The sequence below is a fragment of the Acomys minous genome, assembly GCF_964271855.1.
Source record: "Acomys minous genome assembly, chromosome: 4".
In the NCBI taxonomy this organism is placed as follows: Eukaryota; Metazoa; Chordata; class Mammalia; order Rodentia; family Muridae; genus Acomys; species Acomys minous.
This window is the reverse complement of record NC_140486.1, coordinates 8,520,119-8,536,226: the sequence shown is the minus strand read 5'-3', so window position 1 is coordinate 8,536,226 and position 16,108 is coordinate 8,520,119. Positions and strand designations below refer to the sequence as shown.

General features: G+C 46.7%; 1 protein-coding gene across 3 annotated transcripts in view; it reads right to left on the bottom strand.

The window, feature by feature from the left end:
* Nucleotides 1-16,108, bottom strand: part of CTDP1 (CTD phosphatase subunit 1) — a 59,580-nt gene that overhangs the window by 18,249 nt on the left and 25,223 nt on the right. Inside the window, exons 11-12 of one of the 3 annotated variants that reach the window (XM_084780513.1) lie at nt 12,518-12,677; nt 5,127-5,264 (exon numbers count right to left, since the gene is read on the bottom strand). The exons of 1 other annotated variant lie outside the window; for it this stretch is intronic. In XM_084780513.1, the coding sequence (XP_084636639.1) occupies nt 12,545-12,677 (133 nt within the window). In that variant the 3' untranslated portion in view covers nt 5,127-5,264; nt 12,518-12,544. Of the gene's footprint in view, nt 1-5,101; nt 5,265-12,517; nt 12,678-16,108 lie in introns of those variants that run through there. One more of the 3 variants, XM_084780511.1, reaches the window with a different exon arrangement.

Here is a 16,108-nt window from a genome sequence, read left to right as displayed (position 1 = left end):
AACTGGGACGTTCCTTTGCCATAACTGTCTTGGAATAATGTAATCTGTAAGCAGGCATGCGCTACTTAAGGTCACCAAGAAGCTGGCTCATACCCAAGCATATTTGTTCCTAAGTGCCCTTCAAGATTTCCTATCTAAGGGTGAGCGAACCCACCTCAACTCTGTGACAGGGAGGGAAGGGAACAAACAGCTCAAGAGTTAAAACACCACAACCCTGAGGATGGCTAGAAGGTGACCATTTCTAACAGTGGGTAACGTTATTTGTCCTAAGGTGTAAAAGTGCCCACAGTGGGAATGGGAAGCTGGAAGGTCAGCCGCAGAAACAACAACAACAACAACAACTCTAGCCGACTGCTTCAACCTGCCTGGTCATTGCTGCTGGGTGACTGATTCTAAGTGGCTGGTATGACGATACCCCGCCTGCTGTGTGCTATCTGTTCTGTCACCTGGAAGCCTCATCCAAAGGGACCCTCTGCTCCACCTGATTCTGGATCAGGACCTTGCCTGGCCGCCTCATGGGGTTTCCCCAGTTGATTTCTGCAGCATGTTTGTCTGTTCCTGAGTTGGTGATGTTATCTTTTGTTTGCTACTTCAGTCATCTGGGCTACCTGTTTTCAGTACCTGATTTGATGGTTATTTGTTGCCGCTCTCTATCTCTTATACAATATTTAGTTTCCTACTTCTGTGTGCTTAAATTCACCCATTCAAAACCAGAATTATGTCTATCCTAAGTCATTCTCTGGACTGAACAGAACAACTATTAGAGTAGTTTATTAGTGGTAATGCCTGGGCAGTCTAGTTAACTTAGTTAACTACCCAGTGATATTAGTGATGAAGCACCCACATCTTCCAGCCCCACTTGTTCCAACAGAGAAAACCAACCTGCAGGGGACCCCGATCCCTCCCCAGGCTGGCATTTTTGCCTTGGAGAGTCCACTGGATTGCCAAGAATCTTCAGCTTCTATGTGTTTCTAGAGATATCCACAGGATTACAAAGCAGCTAAGAGGTTTTTTGTTAACTTTGCACACTTCTGGTATACTTTTCTTGGCCCACACTATTTCTATTTTGCTTTCTAGGCACAGACTGTCACCCTCAGCACGGTGCTTAGAAGAGCACTGACTTCCCTTGTTCACAGAGGTGGCACCGGAGCTCCCATTAGGTCTTTGGACTTGGAGCAGTATGGCATCAAAATTTCTGTGACTCAAGCAAGGAATAAGAGGATGACAAGGATGGGATCTTGGCCACTGGGCCAGAGAGAATGGACAGAGTAGGGAGGAAGGGAAAGCAGTGTTCATTTCTGAGTCTCCTTTATCCCTAAGCAGGACCTGTCTACACTGCTGTGACCCTGCCACACGGTTCTAAGCTTTAGTCACTTGCTACGGCTCCCTCAATCTTGCAACTTTTATGCCTTCAAACCAGTGCCCCGTGGACAATGCTCATCCGCTGCCAAGGTGTGCAGGAAGCTCGGCACGGAGCCTGGCCTCCTGGGCAGTGTCTGTGTGCTGACCCCGAGGAATCATGTTCCTATTGTTCAAGAGAAGCACGCAAAGTTCCACCTTGGTGGTGCTGAGCTCTTTGATAATCATAGCCATTTCTCTAGCCCCAGAAACACAGATTTTTAGCAAAATATAGCCACAAATAGCCCCAATCCAGTTAAGGACAAAAATTCTGCTTCTCTTCTAAAATATTTTCCCACCATCTGCATTATTGTTAGCAATCTTATCTTCCAAGCTCCTACCAGAAAGGCCCATAAGCTCTAAGCACTCCAGAGCTTTTCTGGACCCAAGTTCCCAAATCCTCCACAATGCACCGACAATAGTCAAAGGCACAGAGTCAGGCTCATGGCAGCAGCAAACCCACTTCCTTAGTAACAACTTCTGTTGCTATGACAAGACACCTAACCAAAGCCAGCATAAGGGAGAGAGCTTACTTGGCTTACAATTCTGGGTCAGTCCGTTACTGAGGGGAAAGTCAAGGTGGCAGGACGTCCAGTCCCATCAGTGAGACAGAGATGAATGCATGCACCTCTGCTGCCTGCCTTCTTGCCATTATGCTCGGCCGGCATTCTTCATTCTTAAGACAATTTAGGTGCTAGCCCACCCTTCCAATGCCATGAACAGTCAGGACAGACACGCCCACAGGCCACCCCACCCAAGGCAAGTCCTCACTATGATTCATTTTTCTGGGTGATTCTGGGTTCTATCAAGTTGACAGTTAAAACTAACTAGCAGAGTTATGAACATACAACATGCGCATTTCGTGCCCTGTCACTACACACACCACCCAGGAATGCTGCCTGAAGTACCTTGGCTTATACTTCAGACTCTTGCATGTCATGAATTGTAGTGCTGTTGCTGTACATACAAAATTTTCAGCTCTTATAAAAACATAACCACTTACAGAAAGCAAAGAATATTTTCCTATCACTAGGAAACATGTGAAATTAGTGTATCTTTCTATTATATTGTATTAGAATGTTTATTTTTAAACATGCTTGAGTTGCTCACTTGAATTTCAAACACACACAAAATCGTCAAATGAACTTTGGTTTGGCATATAATTTCCCAACAAATTTTGAAATGGCTCTAAGAATATTACAACCGTATTATATGATTGCCATTTTTTGTAATTGGTATTCTCAGAATTGATGATGTTCCATGTTCTGTAGTATCAAATATTCAATCAAGATTTAATTTTTTAGAAGAAAAAATAGGGCTGGGGATATATATAGTTCAGTTGGTAAAGTGCTTGCTATGCAGGCACGAAGACCTGAAGATGTGAATTAAGTCCCTAGAGCTTATACAGAAAGCCAGGTAGAGTGGCCACACTTACGATCTCAGCTCTGCAGGCAGAGCGACCTGGATCCACTGGGCTTGCTGGCCAGTCAGCCTAGCCTAGTTGGTGAGCTCTAAGCTGGTGAGAAACCCTGTCTCAAAAACCGAGGTGGACAGTACCTTAGGAACAATGAAAGGTTATTCTCTGGCTTTCACATGCATGGCAACACATGTACTCATGAAAACTCCTCAAATAAGCACATTTATCTTATTAGTTTACCTTTAATAAATGACAAGATTATATGTATACCAAATAATTTTTTGTTTGTTTTTCAAGACAGGGTCTCTCTGTTAGCCTTGGCTGTCCTGGACTCACTTTGTAGACCAGGCTGGCCTCAGAGTCACAGAGATCCGCCTGCCTCTGTTTCCCAAGTGCTGAGATTAAAGGTGTGCACCACCATGCCCGGCCCAAAGAATTTTTAAAACATGACTTTCTTCATGTTTGATTTGTATGCCTATTTTATAAACCAGGTTAAAATTTCTCAGAGAAAAAACTCTGCTCCAGCTCACCCAAGAAAGCACCTGGGAAGCAACTGGGAAGGCTGTGATTGTATGTTTCTAGCCAAAAGAAAGACACCACCACACCCCCCCCACACCCCCCCCCGTTCCTGTGATGCCCTATCAGGCAGGTTGATTTTTGCCTTTCCCAAGCCCCTCCCCACCCCTGGGCAAGGCCTTTGTGTCTATGGTTTCACTGGAGGTAGGGTCTTTGTAGATGTCTTAGGTAAGAGAGGCCAGCTGGGTCAGGGCAGTCCTAGAGTAGTGCTGAGAAGGACAGACACTGACACAGAAGATAGTTAAACCCAAGCACCTATGTGGCATATCAATACTTAGTGGATGTAGACATGCCAGGCAGATCCTCAGTTGCCAGAGGCATGTGAGAACAGCCTAGAGCCTGTATCTGATGAGACTGCCTGCTCAGTTCCTTCCCCTGAAGACTGGGAAAGCAGTCCAAGGTGGTCTGGAACCCATGGAACTCAGAAAGCAAGAACATTTCCCTTGTGCCTAAGCATGGGGAAGCCACGCCGCCATCTTTGCTGGACAGGGATGTTTTCTTTTATGGGTCCAGGACACAGGAATGAATAAAGCCTGTGCAGGTGCTCAGGGATGTGAAGCCCCTTGGCTCCTTCCCCTCAACTTAGCAAGACCCTATGTGCAAGAAGCCACAGCTCCAGCCCTCCCCCTCAGAGGCACGCTTCTGCAGAGCTGAAGTTAAGGGTTTAAGGTTGGCTTTAATGCTGAAAGGACAAGATTCTGAAGTAAAGGATGATGTTTTACAGCATAATTTGAGGTCTTTTGACATAAAGTGAATACAAACCAACAGTGTGGCCAAGAGACTGCAAGGGAGGTCCTTTGTGACAGACAAGGAGCCAGAGGGAAACAGCAACATGGTAGGCCCCAGGATGGAGAGAGCCAAGTGTGCAGAGAGTGGGCACTGTTCCTAGATAAAAGTCAGCTGGCCTTGAGGACAGAAAAGCAGTGGCTGAGAGAAACCTTATCATGAAATGTAAGCAGTTAAAGTTCAAAACCTCAGAAAAATGGTAAAGAGTTCAGAAATAAGCTATCATCTGAGAAAATCTGAGTTACTGATGAGATTTCATCCTGAAAATAAATGTTTGCATTTTCTTGCTTTTGCTAAAAATAAATGAAAACCATGCTTTCTTCCTTGAGTGCTCTCTGCTGCATGAGCCATGGAAACCAAACACTTCTTTCCCCACAGCACCACAGTGCCAGGTGCCCCCTTCCCCCAATTCAGGCTGTAATTAAAACACATCTGTAGTCCTAGTAATCAATTCCCCAAATTGAGCATTTGAAAAAAACTAACTTCACATTATGTACCTAAAACTATTTAGTGGTATAAAAATGACAGAAGGAACTGGTCTTAATTTGTCTGAATTCATGTGTTTAAAATCTGTGTTCAGCTGAATGCAAACCAATTAAGGGTTTCTCATTCTGAATCCCATCAACTTTCTGTCTGGACTGTTCCCGTATCAGAGGATCCTGTAAGGCACTGTGGCTCCTGGACCACAAACTGCCAGAAGCACGCTCTTGTCACGACAGTTGGGACATGTACAGACACTGTCACACAGCTCTGGGAGGGGGCGCTTCAGTGTTCTCGTTGCCAAACACAGGGGTCCCCTGTGTCCTCTGGTTGCAGCAGGCGCTGCTCAGCACCTGGGTCCACACTTGAAGGCAGCTCGGGGGACTGTGTCGTGTGCTGGCGCACACCTGGCTGTGGGGACCGGGGCCTGCATCACAGTCTCACCTCTTTGTCCATACTCTCTAAGTCCTCCTTACAGAGAGTGTACAGCGGCATTGTCTCTGACATACTGGGCTGTCGCTTTCTTCTAGCAGGGCCAGGCTGCTCTCCATCTTGAGCTTCTGGCAGCTCTTCGCCAAACATTTGCTGCTGACGTGGCTGAACAGCTCTGAAAGGAATGTTATAGTCCCGCATGAGGAAAGCAGTTCCATAGCACCTTTCCAGTTCTGCAGCAGACACCTGACTCTTGGACGAGGTGATACGCACACAGAGAACATGGTACGGAAGTCAAGATGCCCTGCTCACTCTCCCCATTGGCTGTCTCTGCTTGTTTAGCATCTTCTCCGAGGCCACGGCTTTGTGAGCCTTGTGGAGGCTCACACCTCCTTTACAGAGAAGACGCCTTGTCTACAGGGCCTGACTACGGAACTTAAAGGGAGACAAATGGTTTGCTAGAGGTCATCAGGGAGTGTCATTTACCCTTGAGTAAAGCCAAGAATCAGAAGACACAAAAGAAAACAAAAGTGACATTTATATTGATTCAGAGCACAAACAGAACCCAAGCAGGAATGGGAATGGAGAGGTGTCCACCAATGGAGTGGAACTAATCTGCTTACAAAGGTCAGGAAAGAAACAGGAGATTATTGTACACAACTTCATTAAGTAAAGTAACCAATCAGCTGCAAGGACCAAGCTCAAGCCTCAAAGACACTTCAGACCTGGGACCCCCGCCCCCCCAACACACTGACATTAAACTGGTATTTTTAGTAGCAAAAACTGCAGCTCTGTTGAAACAGCTTGTCTACAATGTGCATCTAGATGTGCCAAACCTCACTGAATGTGTTTTATGTAAGGTTGTATCAAAATTCATGGCACAGTGGCACAGTGGCTCACATGCAGTCTAGGACTTGGAAGGCTGAAGCAGGAAAACTGTTGTGAGTATGAGAACAGCCAGTGTTAGAGTAAGGCAGTTGTTTCTAGAACAGGTCCTTCCCAGGTAAAGGAGACGAGAAGCTGAGCATCACTGCCCACTGGGTCCCAGGCTGGCTATCATAGTCACTGTAGATAAGGTGACAAGATCTCACTATCATGAAAAATGAGGGCCCAGCAAGATGACGCAGCTGATAAAGCTACTTGCAGCCAGACCATCTGAATCGAATCCCCAGGACTCACAAGGTGGAAAGAGAGAACCGACACCCACCAAGTCTTCTGACCTCCACAAGGATGGTCACATATGTGTGTGCATTTGAGCACACACATACATACATACACAAAATTTAAATTTAGTAAAAAAGAATGGGACATTAACTCAAAATCACAAAATTGAAAAGCAGCTGTACTATGCTAACCAAGTATTATCTAATGAGGGTAAAAGATTTTGTACCCACAAATATAAAAAGTGTGATCTCTGCTTTTCCAAAATTAACACTCCACGCGTCTCTCCTTGGCCAAATTCAGTCTGACCACAGTCAACAGCTCAGCAGAAATTAAGATCTGGATGTGTGTGGCCAAGGCCTAACAATACCTTTATGAGAGAGATGAGGTGACTCTTAAAGCAACAACAATCAAGCACCACTATTAGTATTCATAAATTTGCTACAGTAAAAAAAAAACCTTTCTGATGTTATTTTCTTATAAATAAGCAAAGAGTTTGGGGATGAGGCAAGCAGGCTCTTATTGGCAGCTCTTGGACTCTCCCTCCTGTCCTGGTTAACTCAAATTGCCAGCAAAAATATACATAGCACTGGCCATTCTTGACCACTCCACGGATACTGTGGGAAAGCTACAGAGCAACCTCAGCTGCTTGCCCCAGGGCTGTTTCAAACCCTTTGTACCAGAGTTCTTGCTATCACAAGGCAAGCCTTGGTAAGCTCTGGGTGACTCTAAAACAATTTCTACCTAGACTCAAGGGACAGCACATCTCCTGGTGGCCTACTAGAGACTTTACTGACTGGTACCAGAGTGGCAGTGCCGTGATGTGAGTACTGTGAAACCCCTCCGGCTGTCCAGAACAGGCTGACGGGCTGACTTGGTGAGCTAGATGGGCAATGCTCTCCTGTGATACAACGCTAGGCTGCTCTTTAATCTCTGCTTACTTTAGTAGACTGGGCTAAGTGGCAAGATGAAGAAAGCAGCAGAGAGAGCAGGGTCACAGTCATGTTAGAGGCAGCAGTGGCAGTGACAGCTGAACAGTCCACACATAGAGTTGCCAAAGTGGCAAGGTTGGTAGATGAAGAGCTCAGAATAGCCAGGACAGAAACAAGGGGAGAAGTGAGGCTAAAGAGCAGAAGACTGTAGAGTTAGAGAAACCACGAGCCTTGGTAGCTAAAAGACTGTAGAGCACTGCTTAGCCCTTAGAGTCTAAGCCGCCCCAGGCCTGGACACTTAATGCGAGCTGCTGTCAAGGGGTGGGGAATCCTGGGACCTTGACCTGCATCGAAGTTCCAATGCCAACTGCTGCCAACATCTAAGGGATTCCAAATCTTCCAGGCCTATAGGCAGCTGTTCACTTGGAAGTTGCAGACACCTGAGGCTTACAGGAGAGTGGGAGCACCAGGACGCCTCCAACTGCTACAAGTTGCTGAGTGACAAGCACCTGAAGAGAGCGCCTCCTCCCCTCACCATGCTTTCTATCTATCCAGGCACAGAAACAGGACCCCAGACATCTGACTGGCGGACCACATTTATAGGCATCACTGTTTGCTCCAAAGATAAAGAAGGAAAATGATTCAATGAGCTTTCCTTTTACTAGATAAATGTACTATGCTTCTCTTTAATGGTGTCTAATGGTTTCAACCAAATCTGAAGTGTAAGAACAAGTCCTCTACTAAAAGCTGACTGCTGAACTTCAAAGGTCAACACTGCCAAAGCCACGCCTGCTCACACCTATCCAGGGTCTGAGAGGGCTAGGAGAGTTCTGCAAAGGCTCCAGGTGCATCATCAGAAATGGAAAACCAGGTCTTGGACCTGTAAGACATTGCAGACACTCACTATGCCGAAGCTCCCAGGGACCTCTTGGAGCACCCGTAAGCTTCTGCTCTTCCAGGGATGCCCTAGGGGGAAGAGCAGTCACTCCAAGAACCACCAAAAGAGAAAGTAGGACAGAGTCATAAAATGAAAAGCACTCTCATTATATTCTTCTCAATTTGCGGAAGTACTTTAAAATGTGTGCTGTGTGTTAACAGATAATGCTTTAGGCTACCAAGATGAGACTTGATAGGCCATGATCATATAGTGGGGGAGGAGGTCCCTCTCGGTCATAGACCTAGGGGAGGGGAATAGGGTGAAAGAGGGAGGGAGGGAGGAACGGGAGGATACAAGTGATGGGATAACAATTGAGTTGTAATCTGAATAAATTAATTAAATAAAAAAACAGATGTTTTAATATATTAAAATGAGTTGATAAACTATCTTCAGACTATACTAATTCTATGCCAACCACACAACGCAAATACCCAGTGTGTCTGCCCTGTTTGTGGCATCTTAATGAAGGCGGGGAGGAGACAGGTAGAAAGCCTGGAGTCTCACACTTCTCTGTAGCAAGCCCATTCCATGGTGGGCACCAGAAGCAGCACAGGGGACAGTGAGACTTGGTATCATTGCCTAGAACACTGCCACCCCTCCCCCACCTCAATATCAGTTGTCAGTTAAGACAGGATAAAGCAGAGCCACATTCTTAAGCAATGGGAAAGTGGCCAGGCCTCCATCTGAATTACTTGTACAGGAACAGGAAGACTTCCAAGTTACGGAAAGGACAATCAACAGAGGGCTGTCAACTCCCAGGTGACCATTTTTATCTCATAAAGATTTTAAGCATCCATGACAAAAAGACTTTAACCATCAATTACAAATGTATCTGAAAGAGATGGGGGAGGGGCGGGGAAAGAAACCCTTGGCAAAGTATAGAAGGTGAAAAGAACTGATGGAAGTCTAAGAGATGAAAAAAATAAACATACAAGGTGGGCTTGACAGCAAGTTGAAAAGGGGGGGATGCAGTAAACGCTCGTGCTCATCACATGTCAAACTCACAGAAATCATCTTGTCTGGAAAGAAAACACACTGAGAGGAAAAGATGACAGTAGCTTTGAGAATGGAAGTAAGAGGAAACAAAAGGTTCAGACTTTCAAGGGAGGCAGAACCATGGAGCTGAGACAAGGAAACAATCACGAGTCAGCGCGTTAAATAACTGGTTTTGTTTTGGAGACACTATCACATCATCTAAGCTGGCCTGAAGATGATCTTGAATTTCTGGTCCTCTTGCCTCTACCTCCCAAGTGTAAATAACTGGATTTTAGAAGAGGTCTCCAGCAACACTGATATGCAAAGAAAGAAAGAAATGATTCCCATTATCAGGGCAAAGAGGGCCACCCCAAGACCAGTCAGTGTCACTGAAACATAGAGACAGTCAAAAGTGAGGCACCAGCTCTCTACAGTCTCAAGAAAGGAAGGGAAAAGGAGAAAAGGGAAAAGCCATCTTGTGAAGCAAGTCACACTGGGCATGTGAAAACGCATAGCAGGAAATACGTCACAGGCTCTAACTGCAAAAATAGCCAAACCCATAATAGCTCCATTCCAAGAGTTCAAAGACTGGTTAAAGTTTTTGTTTTGTTTTGTTTTAAACCAATCAAGGGCCAGGGAGATGCTCTGGATGAAGGTGCTGGCTGGCTAGCCTGCTGGCCTGAGCTTTGAGCTGAATCTCAGGACCTATGGGTGGGAGGAGAGAACTACGCCTGGAAGCTGTCGAGTGACCTCCCTGGTCACTCTGTGACATGTCCCCTAAGCCCACACACCTTTCTTCCTAAAAAGCAAATACACAAATGTAACAAACCCAAACAAGGTTCAAGAAGAAAAGCACATGTTCATAATACACACAACCACTGAAAACCCCACAGTCACCAGCAATCCAGCTCCATACACGAGGAAGAAGGGGCCATCCGCAGTGTGACAGCAGGATACATACACCAAACCCCACAGCTTTCAACAACCTATCCACAAGACAATACCCCACCCAAGACTGAAAGAGAAGTGCTAAGTCCTCAGAGACGTACTCTTGCTTGACTTGGAGATAACAGGTATTTCAGTGAGCTGTAGTGATGCACACCTGTAATCCCAGGCATGGAGAGGCTGTAGGAGATAACATGTTCCACTCACACTAGGCTAGAAAGTCAGCTCTCTCTAAAAGCTAGCCAACCTCCCCATAACCTCATACACCTTTAGGGTAGAAGGGGTTGAAAAAAGTCCTCTTCTAACTTGTACCAAAAGTGACTCTGGATGGGAAGATGACCCAGTCGAGTGTCATGCAAGCATGAACACCTGAACTGGGCTCCTCAGAACCCTGTACAAGCCACATCTCTGGAACTCATTGGTCAGCCTGCTTACTAAACTGGTGAGCTTAGACTCAGTCCTAAACTATTAAGAGCAAACGAAGCTGCTGTGGGACACTAAGCCTGGCCTCCATGTGCACCCCTGTGTGCACACCCCCACAGCCCCCCTCGTCCCATGCCCCTCTCCCAAAAAGCCAAAAACCAAACCTGACAGAAAATAGATCATATTTAAGTATATATAAATGGTAAGAATAAAACATTGTTACAAAAACAGAAAAAAAATGATTAGAGAAATCTTAGGGCTAGGGTGTCAGTAATACTCAACAATGAAAATACAATTCACAAACGAAAAAGCTGGTGGTAAGTAGAACGTCACAAAATTCATAGTAAAAACTCTTATTCTGTCAAGGGCCCAGCTGAAAGATGAAAGACAAACTACAGTGGACTGAGAAAATGCTCACTCATGGGAAAAACATACAGTGACTTACATGTTAAATGTAATAACCGAAAAATTCAATTTGAGAATGGACAAACCCAGTTATTTCACCAAAGAGTACGAGTATTCAATGAATGTTCACAGCTCAGCGCTCCTCAGAGGGCTATGTTTGTTCAGCCTCTCTCTGAGTTCTATCATCTTAGCAAGGTCATTCAGGCCAAGGGTTCTGCCTCTTCAAATGTCCCTCACCCTGTGTTAGACACTAAGTTAGAGTGGGATAACCCAACCAACTGCACACACACACAGCCTGCTCTCATTTACTGCGCCTGAGTGTCACTAAGGAGTGCCTGCAGCTTCCCATGACTTCACTCAGTAGCAAGTCTGGGAGAGTCTGCTGTACTCTTAGCCACCAAGTACAAAGTAAAACTTACAACTTCGCAGCCTGGGTGACAATGACCATGAAGGAGAGCACTTGGCACTGTTGCCAAGCGCCCTGTCACAATGGGTAGCCTGCACAGAGTTCCAGGCCTGGGGGGAGGTACAAGGAAGAATCCCAGGAGTCCAGCAGACCCAGGAGCCTGGTGACAGGCACAGCAGGAGCCATGCAAGCTGTAGAACAGCTGGAAGAGTGGTTCAGGCCACTGTGCTGGGGGTCTGGCAAGGGCCCGAGGACTCTACAGCCAAGAAAGCAGACTGGCTTCCAAGGCCACTGTGGGTGTCTGGAATTGTGGGTATGAATATAAAAAAGAAAGTCACATGTCCCACCACCAGCATGAAGAGGTGAATCAGAGCACGCTCACTTGTTCAGTGCCTCAGCACCTGAGACTCAGGAGAAAGGAAGCCAAGTCCAACAAGTGTGGGAAGAAGTGTCTAGTTTAAATCAAAAGGAGTATTCCGCAAGGTGTCTTAGGACAAACAGGCTAAATTTCCTCACCCAGCGAAGGGGTCCTTGCAGAATGAGTCTGATCAAAGTGGGATCAAATCCCTTAGCTACATTCCCTAAGGTACACAGACACCCACAAGGACTGTATTTGTCTAGCAGTTGGGCGCTCCTAGCTCCTCAGAGGTCCAGTTCTCTGTATGCAGAGATGTAGGCAGGAAGGAGTAGGGACAGGCACTCCATCTTATGTAGATTGGTCAGTTCACCAATTTTGAAACCAGGGTCATGAATAAATGGTTGACACCTGTTGACCTTGCAGTGTTTGTAAGATGGTTACTTGACAAGTTAGGTGGCAGCCTCCAAAGTGAACTAGGCTAAGGCGCCATGTTGGTGTGGGTATACAAAGCCTTTCCTTTACACAGCCAACACAGTTGATGACTCATCACCATACTCTTATATACCGAGATAGGTTGGCACCTGGGCATCAAACCTGACCCTTCCAGGTTTGAAAGAAGCGAACATCACCAAAAGTCACCTCTCCAGTAAGCACTGCCGGAGACTGGTTCCTGCAGCTGCATGGGGCAGCTCCACACCACAGAACATGGCTTTCTCTGCTGCTGGATTAAAAGCTTTACTGAGGCTCAGCCTACCGTATGAACATTATTTTCAGACAACACTTAATTGCTTTTCTCTTGTCTTGGAAATCTCTAGTCTATTGACACACACTTCAAACAAAGTCAAATAATGAAAAAGAACAACATTGTACCTAACACTGTACTCACCTTAAGACAAGGTGCTTTGCTTTTTACTTAAGGGAAAATAAATGAGAAGCTGAGTTGGTTTCCGCAGCGTGGAAAGCAGACTGCACAGGTGCTGCGCAGCTGCACACCAGCACATACTGACTTTGTGGCTGCTTTAAATTCTGGAAGCACTGCTGTCCAACTGCAATTTAGAAACTGAATTTCAGAAATAGCCTTCAATGCACAGCTCCTTCTTGCCCCTTATCAGGTTATAATAACACTGCAGAACAGCCAGCAACAGAGGTGTGGACCCCTTGACCACTGGGACTTAGTGCTCGAAGGGGAAATCTTAGGGTGCTCCCAGTTCCTGAAACAAAAGTCAAAGCCCTGGAGTGCCCATCAGGTGTGAGATGGCTTCAGAACAGGGCTAGTGCCTAGAACCCAGATCTGAACTTCAAAACCCAACCCCAACCTCTGACTTCTAGAGAGCCAACCACTCAGAACCAGTGATTTAACCTCGTACACCATGTAAAGGAACCGCCACGAAAACTCCAGAGAGTGGGTTCATAGAGCTCGGGAGTATGTCCCAACTCCACAGGGACCAAGGCTCTTGTGTCCAGCCTCCACTACTCCCAGGAAAAGCCCACACCTGTCTTGACTCCCGCCTTGAGGTTTCCATTTTCCATCCCTTTCTCATACCCACTGCCTCTCTGGGTTGATCTCGGCACATTCACTCCACAGCTACTGTTGGCTAGGACAATCTAGAAGGACTGAAAAATCCAGAACAAAAAGGAAGTCTGTAGCTCCCAGGCTCCTTTTTGGTCCTTTTCTCTCTTGGCGTTGATTCTCCAATCCTAGATGCTCTGCTGGCCTCAACCCCCCATTACTCTCTTCAGACCAGAAGGGTGCACACAGCCTTTATGGGCACCTAGCATCCCACCCCGGAGAACAACTTCAGGTGGAGACAGCCACAGCCCCGCGAGCTGCTCCCTGGGGCTGTTCTCAACGCCACCTATTATTGTTCTGGGTGACAGCTTTATGGATTATTTGTAGCAAGAAAGAGTTACAAATATTGCACCCCACTCCACTGTCCTCAAACTACTGCATTTACATCTAGGCCACAGCTCCTAAAGCAAAACCTGGGTCAAAGGTCATGCACTCTCAGTAAACATTGCCAGAGTTCAACCAAATGCTGAACCCACTGAGACATCCTCAGCAAAACACAAGCACACTTCCCTTTCCAATGAACAGGCAGCACTGAAATGAAGCCTCCGTCCCTAGTATATGTGGAGGCTGGTGCCCATCACGCCTCCCGTTCCTAACCCGAATGCCCCTCCGAATGCTCTCTCCACGGCCAGTTTCCTCCTGAGATCACCTAGTGACACATGCATTGGCCACACGGGCTATAGCTGAGGCCACATTCGCCCTGCAACTTAAAACTGGGTGCATCTGTGCCGCACGTGAAGGATGTGCACAGACCAGGGCCAACAAGTTCCACGTTACCTCGCCTGCTCCTGAGCTCCTTGGTACCACAGTTTTACCTTTTCTGTTACAGCACTCTCTGCTATGGAGCTTTGCTAGGAGATCTTAAAAAAACATTCCCAATCCATCTTGGCCTCCAACTTCCAAGCAACCGCTCACCTTGCTCCACACTTTGTTCTCCTGCTCTATTCCACTGTCATGTGTCATAGAAGCAGAGAAGGAGAGGTGAAAGGTGTGAGTGGTGAACCAAGGTCTTACCACTGCTGCCATCTGTGAGGCAACAATGTTCTTTTGCCCTTTGATATAATGTATGTAATATGAACATGTTCCCTCAAGTATACGCACGTGTGTGTAGAGTGCAGAGGCTGACGTGCGTCTTCTCAGACCCTCCACTCTGCATGCTGAGACAAGGCCTCTCTCTCACTGACTCAGGTATCTGCCTGCCTCCACCTGCTCAGCTGTGGGGCCACAGGTGCACACACTGTGGCTGGCTTTTATGTGGGTCTAGGAGTACAACACACTCCCACCCCCGCTGTGCCTTACACACTCATCCTCTTTATTTCTGAACCAAGAACTCAGAAATGAGCATAGCCTTACCATTTTAAAAGACACTTTGGCAAAGAAGTGCAAATGTTCACCTGAGCTACCGTAGGACAGTGAAATGTACACAGTGCGATGAACCAGGCTCAGACTTCCCACACTACAACACAGATTACTCGGGATCACGGGTGACTGTGGCCTACACCCGTTTTGACTAGGCTCTGCACAGCAGCCAAGTCTGTCTATGGCTATGTCAGGTGTCAAAACCTCTGCTGTCCTTTGATCTGGAATCAGGTTACACTTCAGAGTTTGTAGAATTTGCCAAACAGTATTAATCACAACCGAATCAGAAAGGAGGCTATGGGAAAATTGTGAAAAATTTCAAGGAAAAAAAAAAGTACAGCAAATCTATACTGAACCTAATGTCACAGTGAATGAATAAATGTCTAAGTCACAGGTGCCTGCTTAGAGGAAATCATCGGGTACTCTATAGCACCAGACACTGACGACCTGCACATGTAGGGAAAGCTGTCAAGCAAGGGAGCAGCCGGGGCACCTCTCCTGTGAGCATGAGGAGGGCTTCACTGTATTTTTACTTGACAGACCTTCACAAGTCAAGCCAATCTGACACCCCATCCCAAAGGAATAACTCAGTAGAGACAAAGGACCTAAAGGACCTGAGGGGCCGTGTGCTGCCGTGTGTGCTCACGGTGAGCCACGCCCACAGAGAGGCTGCCTTTACCAACCTCCTGCTACCATTAGCTTCCCAGACAGCTCAATGCCACAGCTATGACCAGCACACTCACCTCACCAGGGTATACAGTCTACTCTCCTGGATGCTGGGGCAAAATACAACATGTTTTGGCAAAATGGCTGCTATATGGTACTACAATTAAAAATATTCATGGCCTTTACTCGTGACCCCACTTTGTAATGTGATGGTACAGACTCTAAGCAACAGCTGGAGTGGCTGGAGGAAAACAAGCTTCAGTAATGATGACATTTTTTGTTTCAAATTGAAAGCAGCAGATGCATTCCAAGGTGCATGGAGGAAGCAGAGAGCGCCACATCAGACCAGTCCTGAATGAACATCTTGGCTTTTCTGTTTGTGCCATCCCTGCTTCCTATTGCCTGTGTGTCACAGAGGCTACATGTGTGTCACAGAGGCTAATGTGTGGACACAGGCTGGGCCACACGTGTGGACATAGGACTAAGTTCTTGCTCAGTTCTAAAACTGCTCTGCTGAAAACAGATCAACTTCTCAGGCTCGCCAAGGGCCCACTTGCAATCAGAGCAGAACCAACACCATTACAGCTCTGGCTGTTGACCTCAAAGGGTAACTAGCAGGGATGGTCTCAGCGGCTCTGGAGTGGCACAGGGCAGGGGCACATGGCTGCATGCCAACTGCAAGCTGAACACGGTAGCTACTGCGCCAAACTTCTGAGCTCCTTATGTAACAAGCAGGGTGTGCTTCCGCTGTATAAGGGGGGCCTGAGGGGGTCACAGGGATGGTGGTGACTACAACTGCACAGAGAAAGTTGGGAGTAGTAAGTCTGTCACTTGTGGGGTATCACCAACCCAGCCACCAAATGATTTTTGATATGCCCAAGT